Source organism: Chiloscyllium plagiosum, unplaced genomic scaffold (genome assembly GCF_037043375.1).
Source record: "Chiloscyllium plagiosum isolate Xiang-an unplaced genomic scaffold, Cpla_swu_hap1 HiC_scaffold_45, whole genome shotgun sequence".
Lineage (NCBI taxonomy): Eukaryota > Metazoa > Chordata > Chondrichthyes > Orectolobiformes > Hemiscylliidae > Chiloscyllium > Chiloscyllium plagiosum.
In genome coordinates this window covers 26,209,013-26,227,435 of record NW_028270183.1, presented here as the reverse complement: position 1 = coordinate 26,227,435, position 18,423 = coordinate 26,209,013, and the positions used below count along the sequence as shown (strand labels likewise).

At 50.4% G+C, this 18,423-nt stretch overlaps 1 protein-coding gene across 1 annotated transcript in view; it reads left to right on the top strand.

The window, feature by feature from the left end:
• LOC148136421 (uncharacterized) overlaps window positions 1-18,423 on the top strand; it is a 31,662-nt gene that overhangs the window by 11,734 nt on the left and 1,505 nt on the right. Inside the window, exon 2 of the mRNA XM_087983186.1 lies at window positions 253-1,864. Within this exon, the coding sequence (XP_087839312.1) occupies window positions 522-1,864 (1,343 nt within the window). The 5' untranslated portion in view covers window positions 253-521. The remainder of the gene's footprint in view (window positions 1-252; window positions 1,865-18,423) is intronic.

Sequence of the window (18,423 nt, the reverse complement as noted above, 5' to 3'; positions counted from 1 at the left end):
CCTTCCAACCAAAGTACATAACCTCATACAAGGTTTGTGAAGGTTTGTAGCTCAGGTTAAGGTTTAGGGTGTAGGTTTGCTCGCTGAGCTGTAGGTTTGATATCCAGACGTTTCATTACCTGGCTAGGTAACATCATCAGTGGCGACCTCCAAGTGAAGCGAAGCTGTTGTCTCCTGCTTTCTATTTATATCTTTCTCCTGGATGGGGTTCCTGGGGTTTGTGGTGATGTCATTTCCTGTTCGTTTTTTGAGGGGTTGAAAGCCGAAAGAGGGAAGGAAACAACCTGAACACACAAGAAAAGAAAGCCCTAGAAAACCTCAAAAAAGATAAAAACATCGTTATATTACCTGCAGACAAAGGTCGGCTCACAGTCATCCTGAACAGAGGGAATACATAGAGAAAGCCAATGCCCTACTCGCAGACACCAAAACCTACCAACAGGTTGAGCTAGACCCGAACCCACAACGAGGAAACAAAATTACACAATTCCGAACAATTAAACAAGACGGAATTCCAGAAAATGAAACCAGACGGGACCAACACCCCACGATTCTACGGACTACCAAAAATCCATAAACCAGGAGCCCCCCTCAGACCCATAGTCTCACTCCCTGGAACACCAACTTACAGACTGGCCAAAGAACTACACGCAAGACTGAAATACCTAGTAGAAGAGTCACAGCACTCCATCCACTCCACCCAGGAATTCCTAAAAATCATCAAAGACACCAAAATAGAGGAAGACAAAACAATGATCTCATTCGACGTAACAGCACTGTTCACCTCCATCAACATCGACCTGGCAAAGCAAACACTTACCACACTTTTAGAGCAGACCATCTCACACACACCAACCACCATCAATCACATTACCAACGAAAACATCATGAAGCTAGTGGATCTGTGCCTCACCACCCACTTCACCTTCAACAACATAATCTACAAACAAACCAAGGGCACACCCATGGGATCTCCGCTATCAGGATTCATAGCAGAAGCAGTAATGCAAAGACTAGAACAAACAGCCCTACCAACCATCAAACCAAAAATCTGGGTCCGCTACGTAGATGACACCTTTATCATCACAAAACGAAACAAGATAGAAGACACATTTAACATCATCAACAACACCCTCACAGGCATAAAGTTCACCAAGGAGGAAGAAACCGACAACAAACTCGCATTCCTGGACGTCACAGTCGAAAGAACGGACAACGGAGAACTACAAATCTGTGTATACAGAAAACCGACAAACACTGACCAAATACTTAACTACACCAGCAACCATCCCAACACACACAAACAAAGCTGTATCAGAACACTATTCCAACGAGCCACCACACACTGCAGCACAGACAAACTTCGGAAAACAGAGGAGAACCACCTATACAACGTATTCAAAAAGGACAGATACTCAAAAAATACAGTCCACAGATTCCTCAAGAACAAACCACGACAAGCAGACCAAACACAGCCTGAAACCCTAACCACCTTACCATACATCAAAGAAGTTTCAGAAATGACAGCCAGACTACTGAGACCCCTCGGAATCCTAGTAGCACACAAACCCACCAACACTCTCAAACAAAAACTAACAAACTTAAAAGACCCAGTACAACCCATGGACAAAACCAACGTCATCTTCAAAATTCCATGCAAGGACTGCCACAAACACTACGTAGGACAAACAGGAAGAAAGTTAGCCACCAGGATACACGAACACCAGCTAGCCACAAAAAGACACGACCCTCTCTCCCTCGTAGTCCGACACACGGATGAAAAAAGCCACCATTTCGACTGGGACAACACATCTATCCTGGGACAGGCTAAGCAAAGACATGCCAGAGAATTCCTAGAGGCCTGGTACTCCAACCACAATGCCATAAACAAACACATAGATCTAGATACCATCTATCAACCCCTCAGAAAACAAACAGGAAATGACATCACCAGGAACCCCATCCAGGAGAAAGATATAAATAGAAAGCAGGAGACAACAGCTTCGCTTCACTTGGAGGTCGCCACTGATGATGTTACCTAGCCAGGTAATAAAACGTCTGGATATCAAACCTACAGCTCAGAGAGCAAACCTACACCCTAAACATTACCTCATTACACCCTAAACATTACCTCATAATTTTCCCACATTGCAGTCCATCTGTTATTTCATTGCCCACTCTCCCAGCCCATCCAAGACCTTCTGCAATCTCCCAGTTTCGTATTCAACGTTACCTGTCCCTCCACCGAGCTTGTGTCATCTGTGAAATTAGCAACAATGCTCCCAATTCATTCATCCGGAACATTAATGTATCTGACTGTGTGGAGTTTGCACGTTCGCCCCGTGTCTGTGTGGGATTCCTCCAGGTGCTCCAGTTCCCTCCCACAGTCCAAAGGTGTGCAGGTTAGGGTAGATTAGCCATGGGAAATTGCCCTATAATGTTCAGGGATGTGCAGGTTAGGGTGGATTGGCCGTGGGAAATTGTCCCATAGTGTCCAGGGATGTACAGGTTAGGGTGGATTGGCCATGGGAAATTGCCCCATAGTGTTCAGAGATGTGCAGGTTAGGGTGGATTGGCCATGGGAAATTGCCCCATAGTGTTCAGAGATGTGCAGGTTAGGGTGGATTGGCCATGGGAAATTGCCCCATAGTGTCCAGGGATGTGCAGGTTAGGGTGGATTAGCCATGGGAAATTGCCCTATAATGTTCAGGGATGTACAGGTTAGGGTGGATTAGCCATGGGAAATTGCCCTATAATGTTCAGGGATGTACAGGTTAGGGTGGATTGGCCATGGGAAATTGTCCCATAGTGTTCAGGGATGTGCAGGTTAGGGTGGATTGGCCATGGGAAATTGTCCCATAGTGTTCAGGGATGTGCAGGTTAGGGTGGATTGGCCATGGGAAACTGCCCCATAGTGTCCAGGGATGTGCAGGTTAGGGTGGATTAGCCATGGGAAATTGCCCTATAATGTTCAGGGATGTACAGGTTAGGGTGGATTAGCCATGGGAAATTGCCCTATAATGTTCAGGGATGTACAGGTTAGGGTGGATTGGCCATGGGAAATTGTCCCATAGTGTTCAGGGATGTGCAGGTTAGGGTGGATTGGCCATGGGAAATTGTCCCATAGTGTTCAGAGATGTGCAGGTTAGGTGGATTGGCCATGGGAAATTGCCCCATAGTGTCCAGGGATGTGCAGATCAGGGTGGATTGGTCAGGGGTAAAGGTAGGATAATAGGGGAGGGGAATGGGTCTGGGAGAATCCCATTATGGTTCATAGGGCCCACGTCTGCAACAAGTGTTGGTTGTTTGACGAGCTCAGGCTCAGAGTCAAAGAGCTGGATTCTTAGCTTTGAACGCTGCACTGGTGGAGAGCGACCTGCACTAAAGGGCTCCTGCCCGAAACGTCGATTCTCCTGCTCCTCGGATGCTGCCTGACCTGCTGCGCTTTTCCAGCACCATACTCTCCACTCTGATCTCCAGCATCTGCAGTCCTCACTGTCTCCTAGTGACCTGGAAATGCCTTGGCCTTGTATTGCCACCTTATTTACTTAGTTCTGAATTTGATTTGTAAAAATTCCTACTGGTCTTTTAGTTTCCCCCATTTACCTTCAATCTGAAAGTGACCGACGTTAGACAGTCAAATTAGTAGCTGTCAGCAACCAGTGAACTGACAGTGTTTCTGTCACGTGACCGTTTTGCACTGGGCTCCTCTTTATCCCGTCAATAATACCGTACAAACCATGAGTCGATGATAGCTGCGGTATAGTGAGCTGAAATGACTCTCACTAGCTAATTCAAAACAGTACAGCACACAAACAGTGCTTTGACCCAACTTGGAAGGGTGTCGTGAAACTTGAAAGGGTTCAGAAAAGATTTACAAGGATGTTGCCAGGGTTGGAGGAATTGAGCTCCAGGGAGAGGCTGAACAGGCTGGGGCTGTTTTCCCTGGAGCGTCGGAGGCTGAGGGGGTGACCTTATAGAGGTTTATAAAATCACAAGGGTCATGGATAGGATAAATAGACAAAGTCTTTTCCCTGGGGTCGGGGAATCCAGAACTATAGGGCATAGGTTTAGGGTGAGAGGGGAAAGATATAAAAGAGACCTAAGCAGCAACTTTTTCACACAGAGGGTGGTACGTGTATGGAATGAGCTGCCAGAGGAAGTGGTGGAGGCTGGTACAATAGCAGCATTTAAGAGGCATTTGGATGGGTATATGAACAGGAAGGGTTTGGAGGGATATGGGCCGGTGCTGGCAGGTGGGACTAGATTGGGTTGGGATATCTAGTCGGCATGGACGGGTTGGACTGAAGGGTCTGTGTCCATGCTGTACATCTCTATGACTCTATGTCCGTGTCAAATGTGATGCTATTTGAAAGTAATCCCATTTGTCTTCACATGGTCCCTATCCCCTATACTCTGCCTGTCCATTGTCTGTCTAACTACCTCTTAGCTGAAAATGTGTTGCTGGAAAAGCGCAGCAGGTCAAGCACCATCCACAGAGTAGGAGAATCGACATTTCGGGCATGAGCCCTTCGGAGGAAGAGAGCTTCTTCAAGGAAGGCATCCTTGCAAGAGGATTCGCAGTCGGTTAAAATCTTCTAGGAGAAAGATCCAGCATCTGCAGTCCACACTTTCTCCTAACTACCGCTTAAATATTATTGTTATATCTGCTTCTACTCTCTTCACTGGGAGAGTAATCCAGGTACCTGCTAACCTCTGGTTTACAAAACTTACCTCTCTCATCTCACTGCAAACCTTTCCCTCCTAATATTTAACATTTTGACCCTGGGAAAGAGACTGTGACTGTCTATCCTATCCATACCCATCATAACTTTATATCCATCTGCCAGGTTGCTCCTCAGTGTCCAATTCAAGTTTGTCTAACGTGTCCTTATAGCTCTTGTCCACGTATCATCCCAATAAAGCCCTTACGCACCCTCCCCAAAGCGTCCACATCCTGCCTATAGTGTGGTGACCAGAACTGCACATAATACTCCAAATATGGACTGACCAAAGTTTTGTTTAGTTGCAGCATGACCTGCCAATCTTCATACTCAGTGCCCTGACCGTTGGAGGCAAACATGCTATAGGCCTTCTTATCCACTGTGTTGTCATTTTCATGGAGCTATGATCATGGATCCCAAGATCCCTCTGTACATCAGTGCCCCAAACGGCCCAACCTCATTCCCGATGAAGGGTTTATGCCCGAAACGTCGACTCTCCTGCTCCTCGGATGCTGCCTGGCCGGCTGTGCTTTTCCAGCACCACCATTAATTGTGTAGTTTTCCTTTTGCATTTGACTTCCCAGAATGCATCACCTCACACTTGTTCGCCAGTCAGAAAAACACCCCCCCACAATTACCCTCTGCGACCAAGCCAATTAAGTATCCAACCTGCCAACCCACCATGGATTCCATGTAATTAGATTTTCAGGCCCGGCCTACCATCAGGTGCCTTGTCAAGTGCCTCAGTAAAGTCCAAATCCACAACGTCCCTGCTCTATCCCCAAAATTATCTTCGTCACTTCCTCGAAAAAACTCAGTCCAGTTTGTGAGACAAGACCTCCCCTGAATAAAGTCATGCTGACTCTCCCTAATCAGCCCATCCGTCTCCAAATGTGAGTAAATCCTGTCCCTCGGAATCTTCTGCAATAATTTCCCTACCCCTCTTATAAGGCTCGACGGCCTACAATATCCTGGATTATTCCTGTTTCCCTTCTTAAACGGTTCTCAGTCTCCTGGAACCTCACCTGGGGCTAAAGAGGATACAAAGATTTTGTACAAGACCCCAATAGTTTCTTTCCTGATTCCTTCAAACTATTGGGAGGGATTAGATTAGATTACATTACAGTGTGGAAACAGGCCCTTCGGCCCAACAAGTCCACACTGACCCGCCGAAGCGCAACCCACCCCCTACCTCTACATTTACCCCTTATCTAACACTACGGGCAATTTAGCATGGCCAATTCACCTGACCTGCACATCTTTGGGCTGTGGGAGGAAACCGGAGCACCTGGAGGAAACCCACGCAGACACGGGGAGAACGTGCAAACTCCACACAGTCAGTTGCCTGAGGCAGGAATTGAACCCGGGTCTCAGGCGCTGTGAGGCAGCAGTGCTAACCACTGTGCCACCGTGCCGCCCATCAGGTCCTGGGATTTATCTACTTCAGGTTTTTCAACATACCAACACACAGAGTCACAGAAACAGACCCTCTGGTTCCAACTTGTCCATGCTAACTAGGTTTCCTGAACTCAACTTGCCCACGATTGGTCCATATTATTCCAAACTTTTCCTATCCATGTACCCATCCAAATGTCTTTTTCGATGTTGTAATTGTACCTGCATGGATCGGATAGACAGTCAAAGTCTCTTTGGAGAAAGTGAGGACTGCAGATGCTGGAGATCAGAGCTGAAAAATGTGTTGCTGGAAAAGCGCAGCAGGTCAGGCAGCATCCAAGGAGCAGGAGAATCGACGTTTCGGGCATGAGCCCTTCTTCAGGAATGAGGAAAGTGTGTCCAGCAGGCTAAGATAAAAGGTAGGGAGGAGGGACTTGGGGGAGGGGTGTTGGAAATGTGATAGGTGGAAGGAGGTTAAGGTGAGGGTGATAGGCCGGAGTGGGGTGGGGGCGGAGAGGTCAGGAAGAAGATTGCAGGTTAGGAAGGTGGTGCTGAGTCCGAGGGTTGGGACTGAGATAAGGTGGAGGGAGGGGAAATGAGAAAGCTGGAGAAATCTGAGTTCATCCCTTGTGGTTGGAGGGTTCCTAGGCGGAAGATGAGGCGCTCTTCCTCCAGGCGTCGTGTTGCTATGGTTTGGCGATGGAGGAGTCCAAGGACGTGCATGTCCTTGGTGGAGTGGGAGGGGGAGTTAAAGTGTTGAGCCACGGGGCGGTTGGGTTGGTTGGTCCGGGTGTCCCAGAGGTGTTCCCTGAAATGTTCCGCAAGTAGGCGGCCTGTCTCCCCAATATAGAGGAGGCCACATCGGGTGCAGCGGATGCAGTAAATGATGTGTGTGGAGGTGCAGGTGAATATGTGACTGATATGAAAGGATCCCTTGGGGCCTTGGAGGGAAGTGAGGGAAGTCTAGGAAGGGGAGGGAGGATCCGAGATAAAAATGGAGAGGTCTAGGAAGAGGAGGGACTCAGACTCCTCCCTCCCCTTCCTAGACCTCTCCATTTCTATCTCGGACGACTGACTCAACACAGACATTTACTATAAACCGACCAACTCCCACAGCTATCTCGATTACACCTCTTCCCACCCTGCCCCCTGTAAAAACGTCATCCCATTCTCCCAATTCCTTCGTCTCCGCCGCATCTGCTCCCAGGAGAAACAGTTCCAAAAACGCACAACCCAGATGGCCTCCTTCTTCAAGAACCGCAATTTCCCCCCCGACGTGGTCGACGATGCCCTCCACCGCATCTCCTCCACTTCCCGCTCCTCCGCCCTTGAGCCCCGCCCCTCCAACCGCCACCAGGACATAATCCCACTGGTCCTCACCTACCACCCCACCAACCTCCAGATACATTGTATCATCCGCCGTCATTTCCGCCACCTCCAAATGGACCCCACCACCAGGGATATATTTCCCTCCCCTCCCCTATCAGTGTTCCGAAAAGACCACTCCCTCCGTGACTCCCTCGTCAGGTCCACACCCCCCACCAACCCAACCTCCACTCCCGGCACCTTCCCCTGCAACCGCAAGAAATGCAAAACTTGCGCCTACACCTCCCCCCTCACTTCCCTCCAAGGCCCCAAGGGATCCTTCCATATCCCCCACAAATTCATCTGCACCTCCACACACATCATTTATTGCATCTGCTGCACCCGATGTGGCCTCCTCTATATTGGGGAGACAGGCCGCCTACTTGCGGAGCGTTTCAGAGAACACCTCTGGGACACCCGGACCAACCAACCCAACCACCCCGTGGCTCAACACTTCAACTCCCCCCTCCCCACTCCACCAAGGACTTGCAGGTCCTTAGACTCCTCCATCGCCAGACCATAGCAACACGACGGTTGGAGGAAGAACGCCTCATCTTCCGCCTGGGAACCCTCCAACCACAAGGGATGAACTCCGATTTCTCCAGTTTCCTCATTTCCCCTCCCCCCACCTTGTCTCAGTCCCAACCCTCGAACTCAGCACCACCTTCCTAACCTGCAATCTTCTTCCCGACCTCTCCGCCCCCACCCCTACTCCACCCTATCACCCTCACCGTAACCTCCTTCCACCTATCGCATTCCCAACGCCCCTCCCCCAAGTCCCTCCTCCCTACCTTTTACCTTAGCCTGCTGGGCACACTTTCCTCATTCCTGAAGAAGGGCTCATGCCCGAAACGTTGATTCTCCTGTTCCTTGGATGCTGCCTGACCTGCTGCGCTTTTCCAGCAACACATTTTTCAGTCAAAGTCTCTTTCCCAGGATCAGACTGTTAAATACCTGCGGGCAGAGGTTTATGGTGAGATCAGAGAGGAATGTTTAAAGAAGATGTATAAGGAATGTTTTTTAAACAGAGGCAAGGAGGTACCTAGAATGCTCTCCCAGGGGACATGACAATAATGTTTAAGACTTATTCCTCTGGCAGCTCATTCCATTGATGCACCCCCCCCCCCCTCTGTGTGAAAACTGTTGCCCCTCAGGTCCCTTTTAAATCTTTCCCCTCTCACTTTAAACCGATGCCCCTCTAGTTTTGGACTGCCCTCCCCTGCAGCAAATATCCTGGCTAATCACCTTCTCTATTCTCGTCATGATTTTACAAACCTGTATGACGTCACCTCTCAGCCTCCTATGCTCCAGGATAAAATAGGTAAAAACAATGACTGCAGATGCTGGAAACCAGATTCTGGATCAGTGGTGCTGGAAGGGCACAGCAATTCTGGCAGCATCCGAGGACAGGCAAAGTCCTGTCCTTGGATGCTGCCTGAATTGCTGTGCCCTTCCAGCACCACTGATCCAGGATAAAATACCCCAGCCTAGCCAGCCTCTCCTTGTAAACTCAAACCTCCCAATCTCGGCAACATCCTTGTAAATCTCTTCTGAGCCCTTTCCAATGTAATACCATCCTTCCGGGAGCAGAGGGGGCCAGCGTTGTGTGCAATCCTCCACTGGTGTCCTCACCAGTGTCTTGTACAGCTGTAACACGATGTCCCAACTCCTGCACTCAATGGTTTGACCAGTGACGGTAAAGCTAACAAATGCCTTCTTCACCACCCTGTCTATCTGAAATACCACTCTCCAGAAACGGTGTACCTGCACCCCTGGGTCTCTCTAGTTCAACACCTCTTGCTCCTTAACATCAAAATGTCTTCATGCATCAACACACATCTCTCCAGGTAGTTTTATAAATTGTTTTTCGTGAAGGACCTAGCTCTGGCTCTACACATAAACTCTCTCCTTTAGTTGAAACTTTATTGCTGGAACAGCACAGCAGGTCAGGCAGCATCCAGGGAACAGGAGATTCGACGTTTCGGGCACAGGCCCTTCCTGAGGAATCTCCTGTTCCCTGGATGCTGCCTGACCTGCTGTGCTGTTCCAGCAATAAAGTTTCAACTTTGATCTCCAGCATCTGCAGACCTCACTTTCTCCTCGAAACTCTCTCCTTTAGCCTTGGGTGGACCTACCCCTTTCCCTAGCTACTCCAAGTATGTAACACTTTGGGGTTAACCTTAATCCTAGTTGCCAAAGACATTTCCCGGCTCCTTCTAACCTCCCTAATTTCTTTGTTAAATTCTGCTCTGCTTCCTTCATACTTCTCAAGGGTCTTGTTTGATTTGGACAAACGCATGGCCAGGAAAGGATGAGAAGGGAATGGGCCAGGTACAGGGACAATGTGGACGGGCATTCTGGTCAGGATGGGGCAGCTTAGGCTGAAGGACTTGTCTCCCTGCTGTAGGACTCTGTGATGTTATGACTCTTGTTTAATTAACAAGAGAAAGGAAACATATCTTACCTCTCAGAATCTCCTGGAGTAACTTACCTACCACCGAAGTTCGGCTTTCCTGGTCTATCGTTCCCAGGTTTCTCTTTGCAGCCCTTCTTGAGTAAGGGCACAACATTCACCACCCTCGAGTCTTCCGGGTTGTCACCCGTGGCTAACAATGATTCAATATCATCCAGGGCCCCTGCAGTTTCTTCTCTCACCTCTCTCAGTGCTCTTGGATATATCTGGTCAGGACCAGGAGATTTTACCACCTTCATACATTCTAATATGTCAAACACCACCTCTACTGTGATATGGACTGTCCCCAGGATATCAGCACTAATGTCCCCCAGTCCCAAGTCTTCATGTCTTTCTCCACGGTAAACACAGAGGAGAACTACTCATTGAGGATCTCACCCATCTCCTGCAGTTCTGTACAAACAAGTCCACATTGGGGCGCTCCTGTTCTCTCTCAAGTTTTTTTTCCTTTAATATACTGAAAGAATCTCTTTGGATTCACCCTAATCTTCTCTGAGGAACCCTAAACTTCTGATATTTCTTGGTTCCCAAATCTTGCCATCTTTATCTTTTATCCTGACTGCAACATGTCAGCCCCGAACTCTGGTCCACTGATGTAGCTTTACCTTCAAACAGCAGCCTCCAATCCAATGTTTCCAATTCCTGCATAATACCGTTGTAATTAACCATGCCCCAAGGGAGCACTTTCACCCAAGCACCAGCCTTAGCATTTTTCAAAAAACAAAGAAAATTACAGCCCAGGAACAGGCCCTTCGGCCCTCCGAGCCTGTGCTGATCCAGATCCTCTATCTAAATCTGTCGCCTATTTTCTAAGGATCAGTATCCCTCTGCTCCCTGCTCACTCATATATCTATCTAGATACATCTTAAATAACACTATTGTGCCCACCTCTACCACCTCGCTGGCAACGTGCTCCAGGCACCCACCACCCTCTGTGTAAAGACCTTTCCACGCATATTAAACCTTCCCTTCTCACCTTAAACTCGTGACCCCGAGAAAGTGAGTCCCCCACTCTGGGGAAAAAGCTTCTTGCTACCCACCCTGTCTTCACCCCTTATGATTTTGTAGGCCTCAATCAGGCCCCCCCTCAGCTTCGTTTTTTTTTTAGTGAAAATAATTCTAATCTACTCAACCTCTCCTCATAGCTCGCCCCCTCCATGCCAGGCAACTAGCTGGGGAACCTCCTCTTCCCCCATATGGCCTCCCGAGCTGAGCCCTCCAAAATGCCCTCTCTGAGTACTCTGTAATCAGGAATGCAACTCCTCCGGCCCCTCAGACATCCCCCTCTGTCTTGCCTGAGGCATCAAAATCCTGGAAAATTAAGCTGTCAGTCCTGCTGTTCTCTCAACCAAGTTTCTGTAATGGCTACCACACGGAGTCCCACGTGCTAACCCAGACCCTAAACTCATCTGCCCTTACTTCTTATACTCCTAGCAGTAAAATAAATTCCACTACTAAAGAATTTCAAACTTTTAAAATGGACAAAGAAAAAGATTTACCAGTTCAATTTCTCCAAATTTCCCGAACTGTATATTCACTCGAGCCAAGTCGGACTTTTCTCCTGAATGTGGCAAAGTTTATTTTGCAAAACGTTCAGCTCCATTCGCGAACCCTCAGATCCTGAAGCAGTCCGTGTCCAAATGCCACAAGATCTGGACAATATCCAGGCTTGGGCTGACAAGTGGCAAGCAACATTCGCCAGGCTATGACCATCTCCAGTAAGAGACAATCTAACCACTGCCCCTTGGCATTCAATGGTGCGACCATCACTGAATCACCCACTTTCAACCCCCTATCCTGGGGGTTATCATTGATCAGAAACTCAACAGGACTCACCACTCACTGGCGACATGACCAGGTGAGAGGCTAGGAATACTGCATTGAGTAAGCCAACTCCTGACTCCCACCGTCTCCAAGGCACAAGGCAGGAGTGGGATGGAATGCTCCGCACTCGCCTGGATGCGTGCAGCTCCAGCAACACTCAAGTAGCTTGATTGGCCCCACACCCACAAACATCCCCACCCTCCCCCCACCGACGCTCGGTAGCAGCAGTGTGTACCATCTACAAAGATGCCCTGCAGAAACTCACCAAACATCCTCAGACAGCACCTTCCAGACCTACACCCACTTCCATCGAGAAGGACAAGGGCAGTAGGTATTTGGGAACACCACCCCCTGCAAGTTCCCCTCTGAGCCCCTCCCCATCTCTGGGTCAGAATCCTGGAATTCCCTCCCCCAGGACATTGTGGGTCTACCCTACAGCATAGAGACTGCAGCAGTTCAGGAAGGCAGCTCACCCCCACCTTCTCAAGGGGCAACTAGGGACAGGGTAATAAATGCTGGGCCCAGCCAGTGACCCCCCACATCCCACCAATGATTTCTTTAAAAACACTCCCTCCACATTGAGATAGACCCCCACAATTTACCCTCCTCTTCTTCCACACAGAGTCTCTCTTTACTGCCCACCCACACCCCTCCCCGCTCCCCCATTATCTCTGCAACTGGTAGCACGTAACCTCTGTTGCAGTGTTCCCAACTCGTTTCAGTTCCCAGATGACCATGATCCACTGAGATTGTTAAGTGTGCGCTGCCCCAGGATATTTAAATTCCCATTCTGGTTTGCAAATCCCACGGTGCCCTGAGTACCTCTGACCTCCCTGCTTCCACCTCCACACCTCGGGCCCACCAACACTCTGAGATACGTCAGCCATGGCAACTACTCCCGCAGCTTCGGTTCAACAGCTGGAATGTTCCGGAATCCCCGTTCCACACCCCTTCACCACCCTCGATGAAATACTCCTCAAGGCCGATCTCTGACCAGGCTTCAGGTCACCAGGCCACACTATCCCCCAGCGCAACTCCATTTCATCGGACGCTCGACCATGACCATTCCGTGAATCAGCTGACTGGGACATTTTGTCACATTCAAGGAGATATAGAAATGCAGGTGGTTGTTGTCAGTGACAGGATCACATTTCACAACACGCCAACGACTGGAAGCTGTCCCAGAGCTGCAGAATAGCACAGACTCTGCTGGAGTGAAGGCCTGTGTCTCTGCTGGTAGTGACAGTGTGGGAGCCTGTATCTCTGCTGGTAATGGCTGTGTGGGGGCCTGTGTCTCTGCTGGTAGTGACATTGTGGGGGCCTGTCTCTCTGCTGGTAGTGACATTGTGGGGGCCTGTCTCTCTGCTGGTAATGATTGTGTGGGGCCTGTGTCTCTGCTGGTAATGACAGTGTGGGGGCCTGTGTCTCTGCTGGTAAAGACACTGTGGAGGCCTGTGTCTCTGCTGGTAGTGACATTGTGGGGGCCTGTGTCTCTGCTGGTAGGGACAGTTTGGGAGCCTGTGTCTCTGCTGGTAATGACAGTGTGGGCGCCTGTGTCTCTGCTGGTAATGATAGTGTCAGGGCCTGTGTCTCTGCTTGTAGGGACAGTTTGGGAGCCTGTGTCTCTGCTGGTAATGACAGTGTGGGGGCCTGTGTGTCTGCTGGTAATGATAGTGTCAGGGCCTGTGTCTCTGCTGGTCGGGACAGTTTGGGAGCCTGTGTCTCTGCTGGTAATGACAGTGTGTGGGCCTGTCTCTCTGCTGGTAATAACAGTGTGGCGACCTGTGTCTCTGCTGGTAGTGACAGTGTGGGGGCCTGTATCTCTGCTGGTAGTGACAGTGTGGGGGCCTGTTTCTCTGCTGGTAATGACAGTGTGGGCGCCTGTGTCTCTGCTGGTAATGACAGTGTGGGGCCTGTGTCTCTGCTGGGTCTGTGCTGGTATAATCTCTGCTGATTAATGCAGAGCTTTCCCAAAACCCACTTTCACCAGCAGAGAACCTCATCTCTCACACACACACCAGCAGAGCACCACACCCACTGGGATTTTCTGCAAACTGTTGCTCTCCTCTGACAGCAGTCTTCCCCCACCCCAGGAGAGTGTGGGGGAAATCCCTCAGGAATGTTCCCCTCCCCCATGACCACACCCCTTTCCTGCACTGAGCGTGTGCGAGGTTTGGTATAAAGCTGATTGGAGGAGGGTCACTTACCCTAGCCCTGGGGTGTGGCCGAGACCCAGCAGCTCTCCCTGTGTAAGAGCTCTGGTCCATGGGACAGGGAGGGTCAGTACCTCCACTATGGTCACTGCCTCTGTCCCTTAACGTTTGACCAGTTTCTCCTGGCTCCTGGCTCTGTTCCCAGGGGACCCTGCAGTGTTGCCCACCGTTTTCCCACCGACTGGTGACGGTTTATTCCGTGACCCTGGGGGAGTTTGTGATAGGGGAGAGCAGCCTTCGATCAGTAACAGGTAGGGCCCAAGTCTGCTCTGCCCTCAGAGCCACCATCGTCAGGCACACGATGGAGCTCCCTTCCTGGACCCAGCACCTCCTGGAACCAAGAGAGGGGGGGGGGGGGGGGAAGATGGAGGGAGGGAGGGAGGGGGATGACCCTCTACCCCATCAAAGCCCTCTGTGGTTCCCAGGGACTTTCCGGGATACCATTCCCAAAACTCCATTGTGTAGATTGTAACCTCAAACCTGCATTTCAAACTCCCCCCACCTCCCAATAACACCCCCTTCCCCCCAATAGCGCCCCTTCCCCCAAATAATGCCCTCTTCCCCCAATAACTCTATTCCACCCAGTAATGTCCCCTTCCCCCCCAATAGCGCCCCTTCCCCCAAATAATGCCCTCTTCCCCCAATAACTCTATTCCACCCAGTAATGTCCCCTTCCCCCCCAATAATGCCCCTTCCCCCAATAATGCCCCCCTCTCCCTAATAACGCCCCCTCCCCCCATAACACCCCCTCTGCACCAATAATGCCCCATTCCCCCCAATAATGCCCCATTCCCCCCAATAATGCCCCATTCCCCCCAATAATGCCCCATTCCCCCCAATAACGCCCCCTCCCCCCAATAATGCCCCATTCTCCCAATAGCACCCCATTACCCCCAATAATGCCCCCTTCCCCTCAATAACATCCTCTCCCCCCCCAGTAACACCCCTCTACCCCCCATACCTTCCCCACTCTGCCCCCTGTCCCCCGATAACGTCCCCGCTGTCTCTCCAAACGCTGTGCCTTTGGGGGGGGGGGGGGGGGGGTTGTGCTGCTGGTTTCAGTCCCCACATGATGATGAACCCCTTCCTTCCTCAGCACCCCGTGTGGGGGCCCCTGCTCCCCCAGTGTGAGGAACCCGGAATCGGCTGTCATTCTCTGTGATCACACAGCTGTGTGCTATCGCAGTGTGATACGTGGTGGGGCAGTGGGTAGCGTCTCTGCCTCTGGGCCAGGAGCTCCTTGTTGCGGTCCCCAGCCAGGCCTGGATGATCAGTGATTGCCAGTGAGAAGCAGGGGGGTTTCCTGGTCAGCTATCTGAAATTAGAGCCTCTCGTTCTGTTGCAACAGACTGCACTGTGCTGGGAATGGTGTTATTGTTACTGTAGTAATGGATGGCCCTGGATGGGGTACAGTTGGTTCGATGGTTAATCTTCATTCATATCTGTGCTCTTTTCTCACTTCAGTTGGACAGGGGACTGAGTGTCTCCAACAGGGGTACTAACCACAGTACTGGTCACCTGATTTAAGGCACTACACAAATGCATTAGACACAGTTCAGAGACGGTTTGCTCTCTCAATGAATTGAATTGAATTTACTGTCACGTGTACTGTCACAGTGAAAATCTTTGTCTTGTGAGCAATACAGGTAGATCACGGAGGTAAGTAAATAATAGGTAAACAGCGGCAAAAACAAAACACAGGTACAGGCGAATGCTCAGAGTTTGTGAGGCCATTCAGTATTCTAACAACAGTAGGGTAGAAACTGTTTCAAAACCAGCTGGTGCGTGTGTTCAGGCTTCTCTACCTTTTCCCCGATAGTAGAGGTTGTAGACAAACGTTGCCAGGGTGGGATGGATCTTTGAGAATGCTGGTGGCCTTTCCTTGACAGCGGGCCTGGTAGATGGATTCTATAGATGGGAGGTTGGCCTTTGTGCTTGCCCGGGCCGAATTCACCACTCTCTGTGACCGTCCCCGATCTTGAATGGTACAGTTGCCATAGCAGGTAGTGATACATCCAGACAGAATGCTCTCAATGGCGCACCTATAAAAATTGGCGAGGGTATTCGCTGTCATGCCAAATTTCCTCAGCTGCCTGAGGAGGAAGAGACGTTGTTGGGCCTTTGTAGCCAGGGCATCCACATGGAGAGTCCAAGAAAGCTTGTTGTGGATGACCACTCCCAGGAGCTTGACCCTCTCCACTCGTTCCACCTCTGTGCTGTTAATGTGTGGGGGGGCATGAGTAATATCCCGCCGAAAGTCAATAATGAGTCCCTTGGTTTTGCCTGCGCTGAGAGCTAGGTTGGTCTCTGTTCACCATTTCTCTAGGTCTTCCACCTCCCATCTGTTGTCTGTTTCTTCACCATCTGAGATTCGAACGGCTATGGTGGTGTCATCAGCGAACTTGTAAATGGCATTAGTCTGGTATTTGGTGACGCAGTGATGGGTATACAGTGAGTACAGTAGGGGGCTGAGGACACACCCCTGGGGGGGCTCCAGTGTTGAGTGTTAATGAGGATGAAATATTGTCCCCAGTCTTCACTGATTGTGGCCTGTGGGACAGGAAACTGAGGATCTAGTTGCAGAGAGTGAGCAGATTGTATTATGAGGAATGTTTGTATGGACTGGATTTGTTTGTGAGAATTGGACAGGGTCACTTGACTGGAATGTATCCGATCCTGAGGGGTGTGGATAGGGTGGATGTGGAAAGGATATTTCCTCTTCTGGGTGAATCTGAAATTGGGAATCGTTGTTGAAAACTTGATTGAATCTCATATGAAACGGACTGTTTCTACTTTTGAGTCTTTGGAACTCTCTCCCTCAAAAGCTGGTGGAAGCAGAGGCTGTGAATATTTGGGAAGCAGGGGCGATAGACTGCTCGCTAGCAAGGGGAAGAAAGGATGGATCACATTGCAAAATTGAGTTTACAATCAGAATATTGAATGGTATGGGAGTGTCGAGAGACCAAGTGACCTCCTCCTGCTCTTTGCTGTATGTTGGTAATGACTGGCAGCCTGGGGGTTTGGTCAGTGTTCAGGCTGGGCTGAGTCTGAGACCTGCGCCCCCCCCCCCCCCCCCCCCCCCACCCTGTCCTCTCTGTGCTGGAAATTGCACTCTGACCTGTCTCAGGCCGATAACTGCGGAACGGGCAATAGGAAGGTGCTGGCAATTCGCTCTGTCTGGAAGTGAACTTACTCCTCGCCAGTGCCATCAGGTGGACACATCGTTCTGGGAATGGGTTTCTGAAGACAGAGCAGATAAGGAATTTGTCCAGGGACCAGGGATTGCCAGAAAGTGACTTCAGTTCAGTAACTTGAAGGACATACTCTGAGTGACAGCACAACCCCCACCCCCCCCCCCCCCCCCCCAAAGGCACAGCGTTTGGAGAGACAGCGGAGACGTTATCGGGGGACAGGGGGCAGAGTGGGGAAGGTATGGGGGGTAGAGGGGTGTTACTGGGGGGGGAGAGGATGTTATTGAGGGGAAGGGGGCATTATTGGGGGTAATGGGGTGCTATTGGGAGAATGGGGCATTATTGGGGGGAGGGGGCGTTATTGGGGGGAATGGGGCATTATTGGGGGGAGGGGGGCATTATTGGGGGAATGGGGCATTATTGGGGGGAGGGGGGCATTATTGGGGGGAATGGGGCATTATTGGTGCAGAGGGGGTGTTATGGGGGGAGGGGCGTTATTAGGGAGAGGGGGGCATTATTGGGGGAAGGGGCATTATTGGGGGGAAGGGGACATTACTGGGTGGAATAGAGTTATTGGGGGAAGAGGGCATTATTTGGGGGAAGGGGCGCTATTGGGGGGAAGGGGGTGTTATTGGGACTAACTTGAAGGACACATCCCTGAACACTATGGGACAATTTCCCATGGCCAATCCATACTCTGAGCGTAGCACGGATTTATCAGACACTAAAATCCTCCAATACCAACAGTATGGAAACAGGCCATTCGGCCCGTCAAGTCCACATCAACCCTCCAAAGAATAATCCACCCAGACCTATCCCCTACCCCCTGACTAATGCATCTACCCTGCACATCCCTGGACACTATGGGGCAATTTCCCATGGCCAATCCACCCTAACCTGCACATCCCTGAACACTATGGGACAATTTCCCATGGCCAATCCACCCTAACCTGCACATCCCTGAACACTATGGGACAATTTCCCATGGCCAATCCACCCTAACCTGCACATCCCTGAACACTATGGGGCAATTTCCCATGGCCAATCCACCCTAACCTGCACATCCCTGAACACTATGGGGCAATTTCCCATGGCCAATCCACCCTAACCTGCACATCCCTGAACACTATGGGGCAATTTCCCATGGCCAATCCACCCTAACCTGCACATCCCTGAACACTATGGGACAATTTCCCATGACCAATCCACCCTAACCTGCACATCTTTGGATTGTGGGA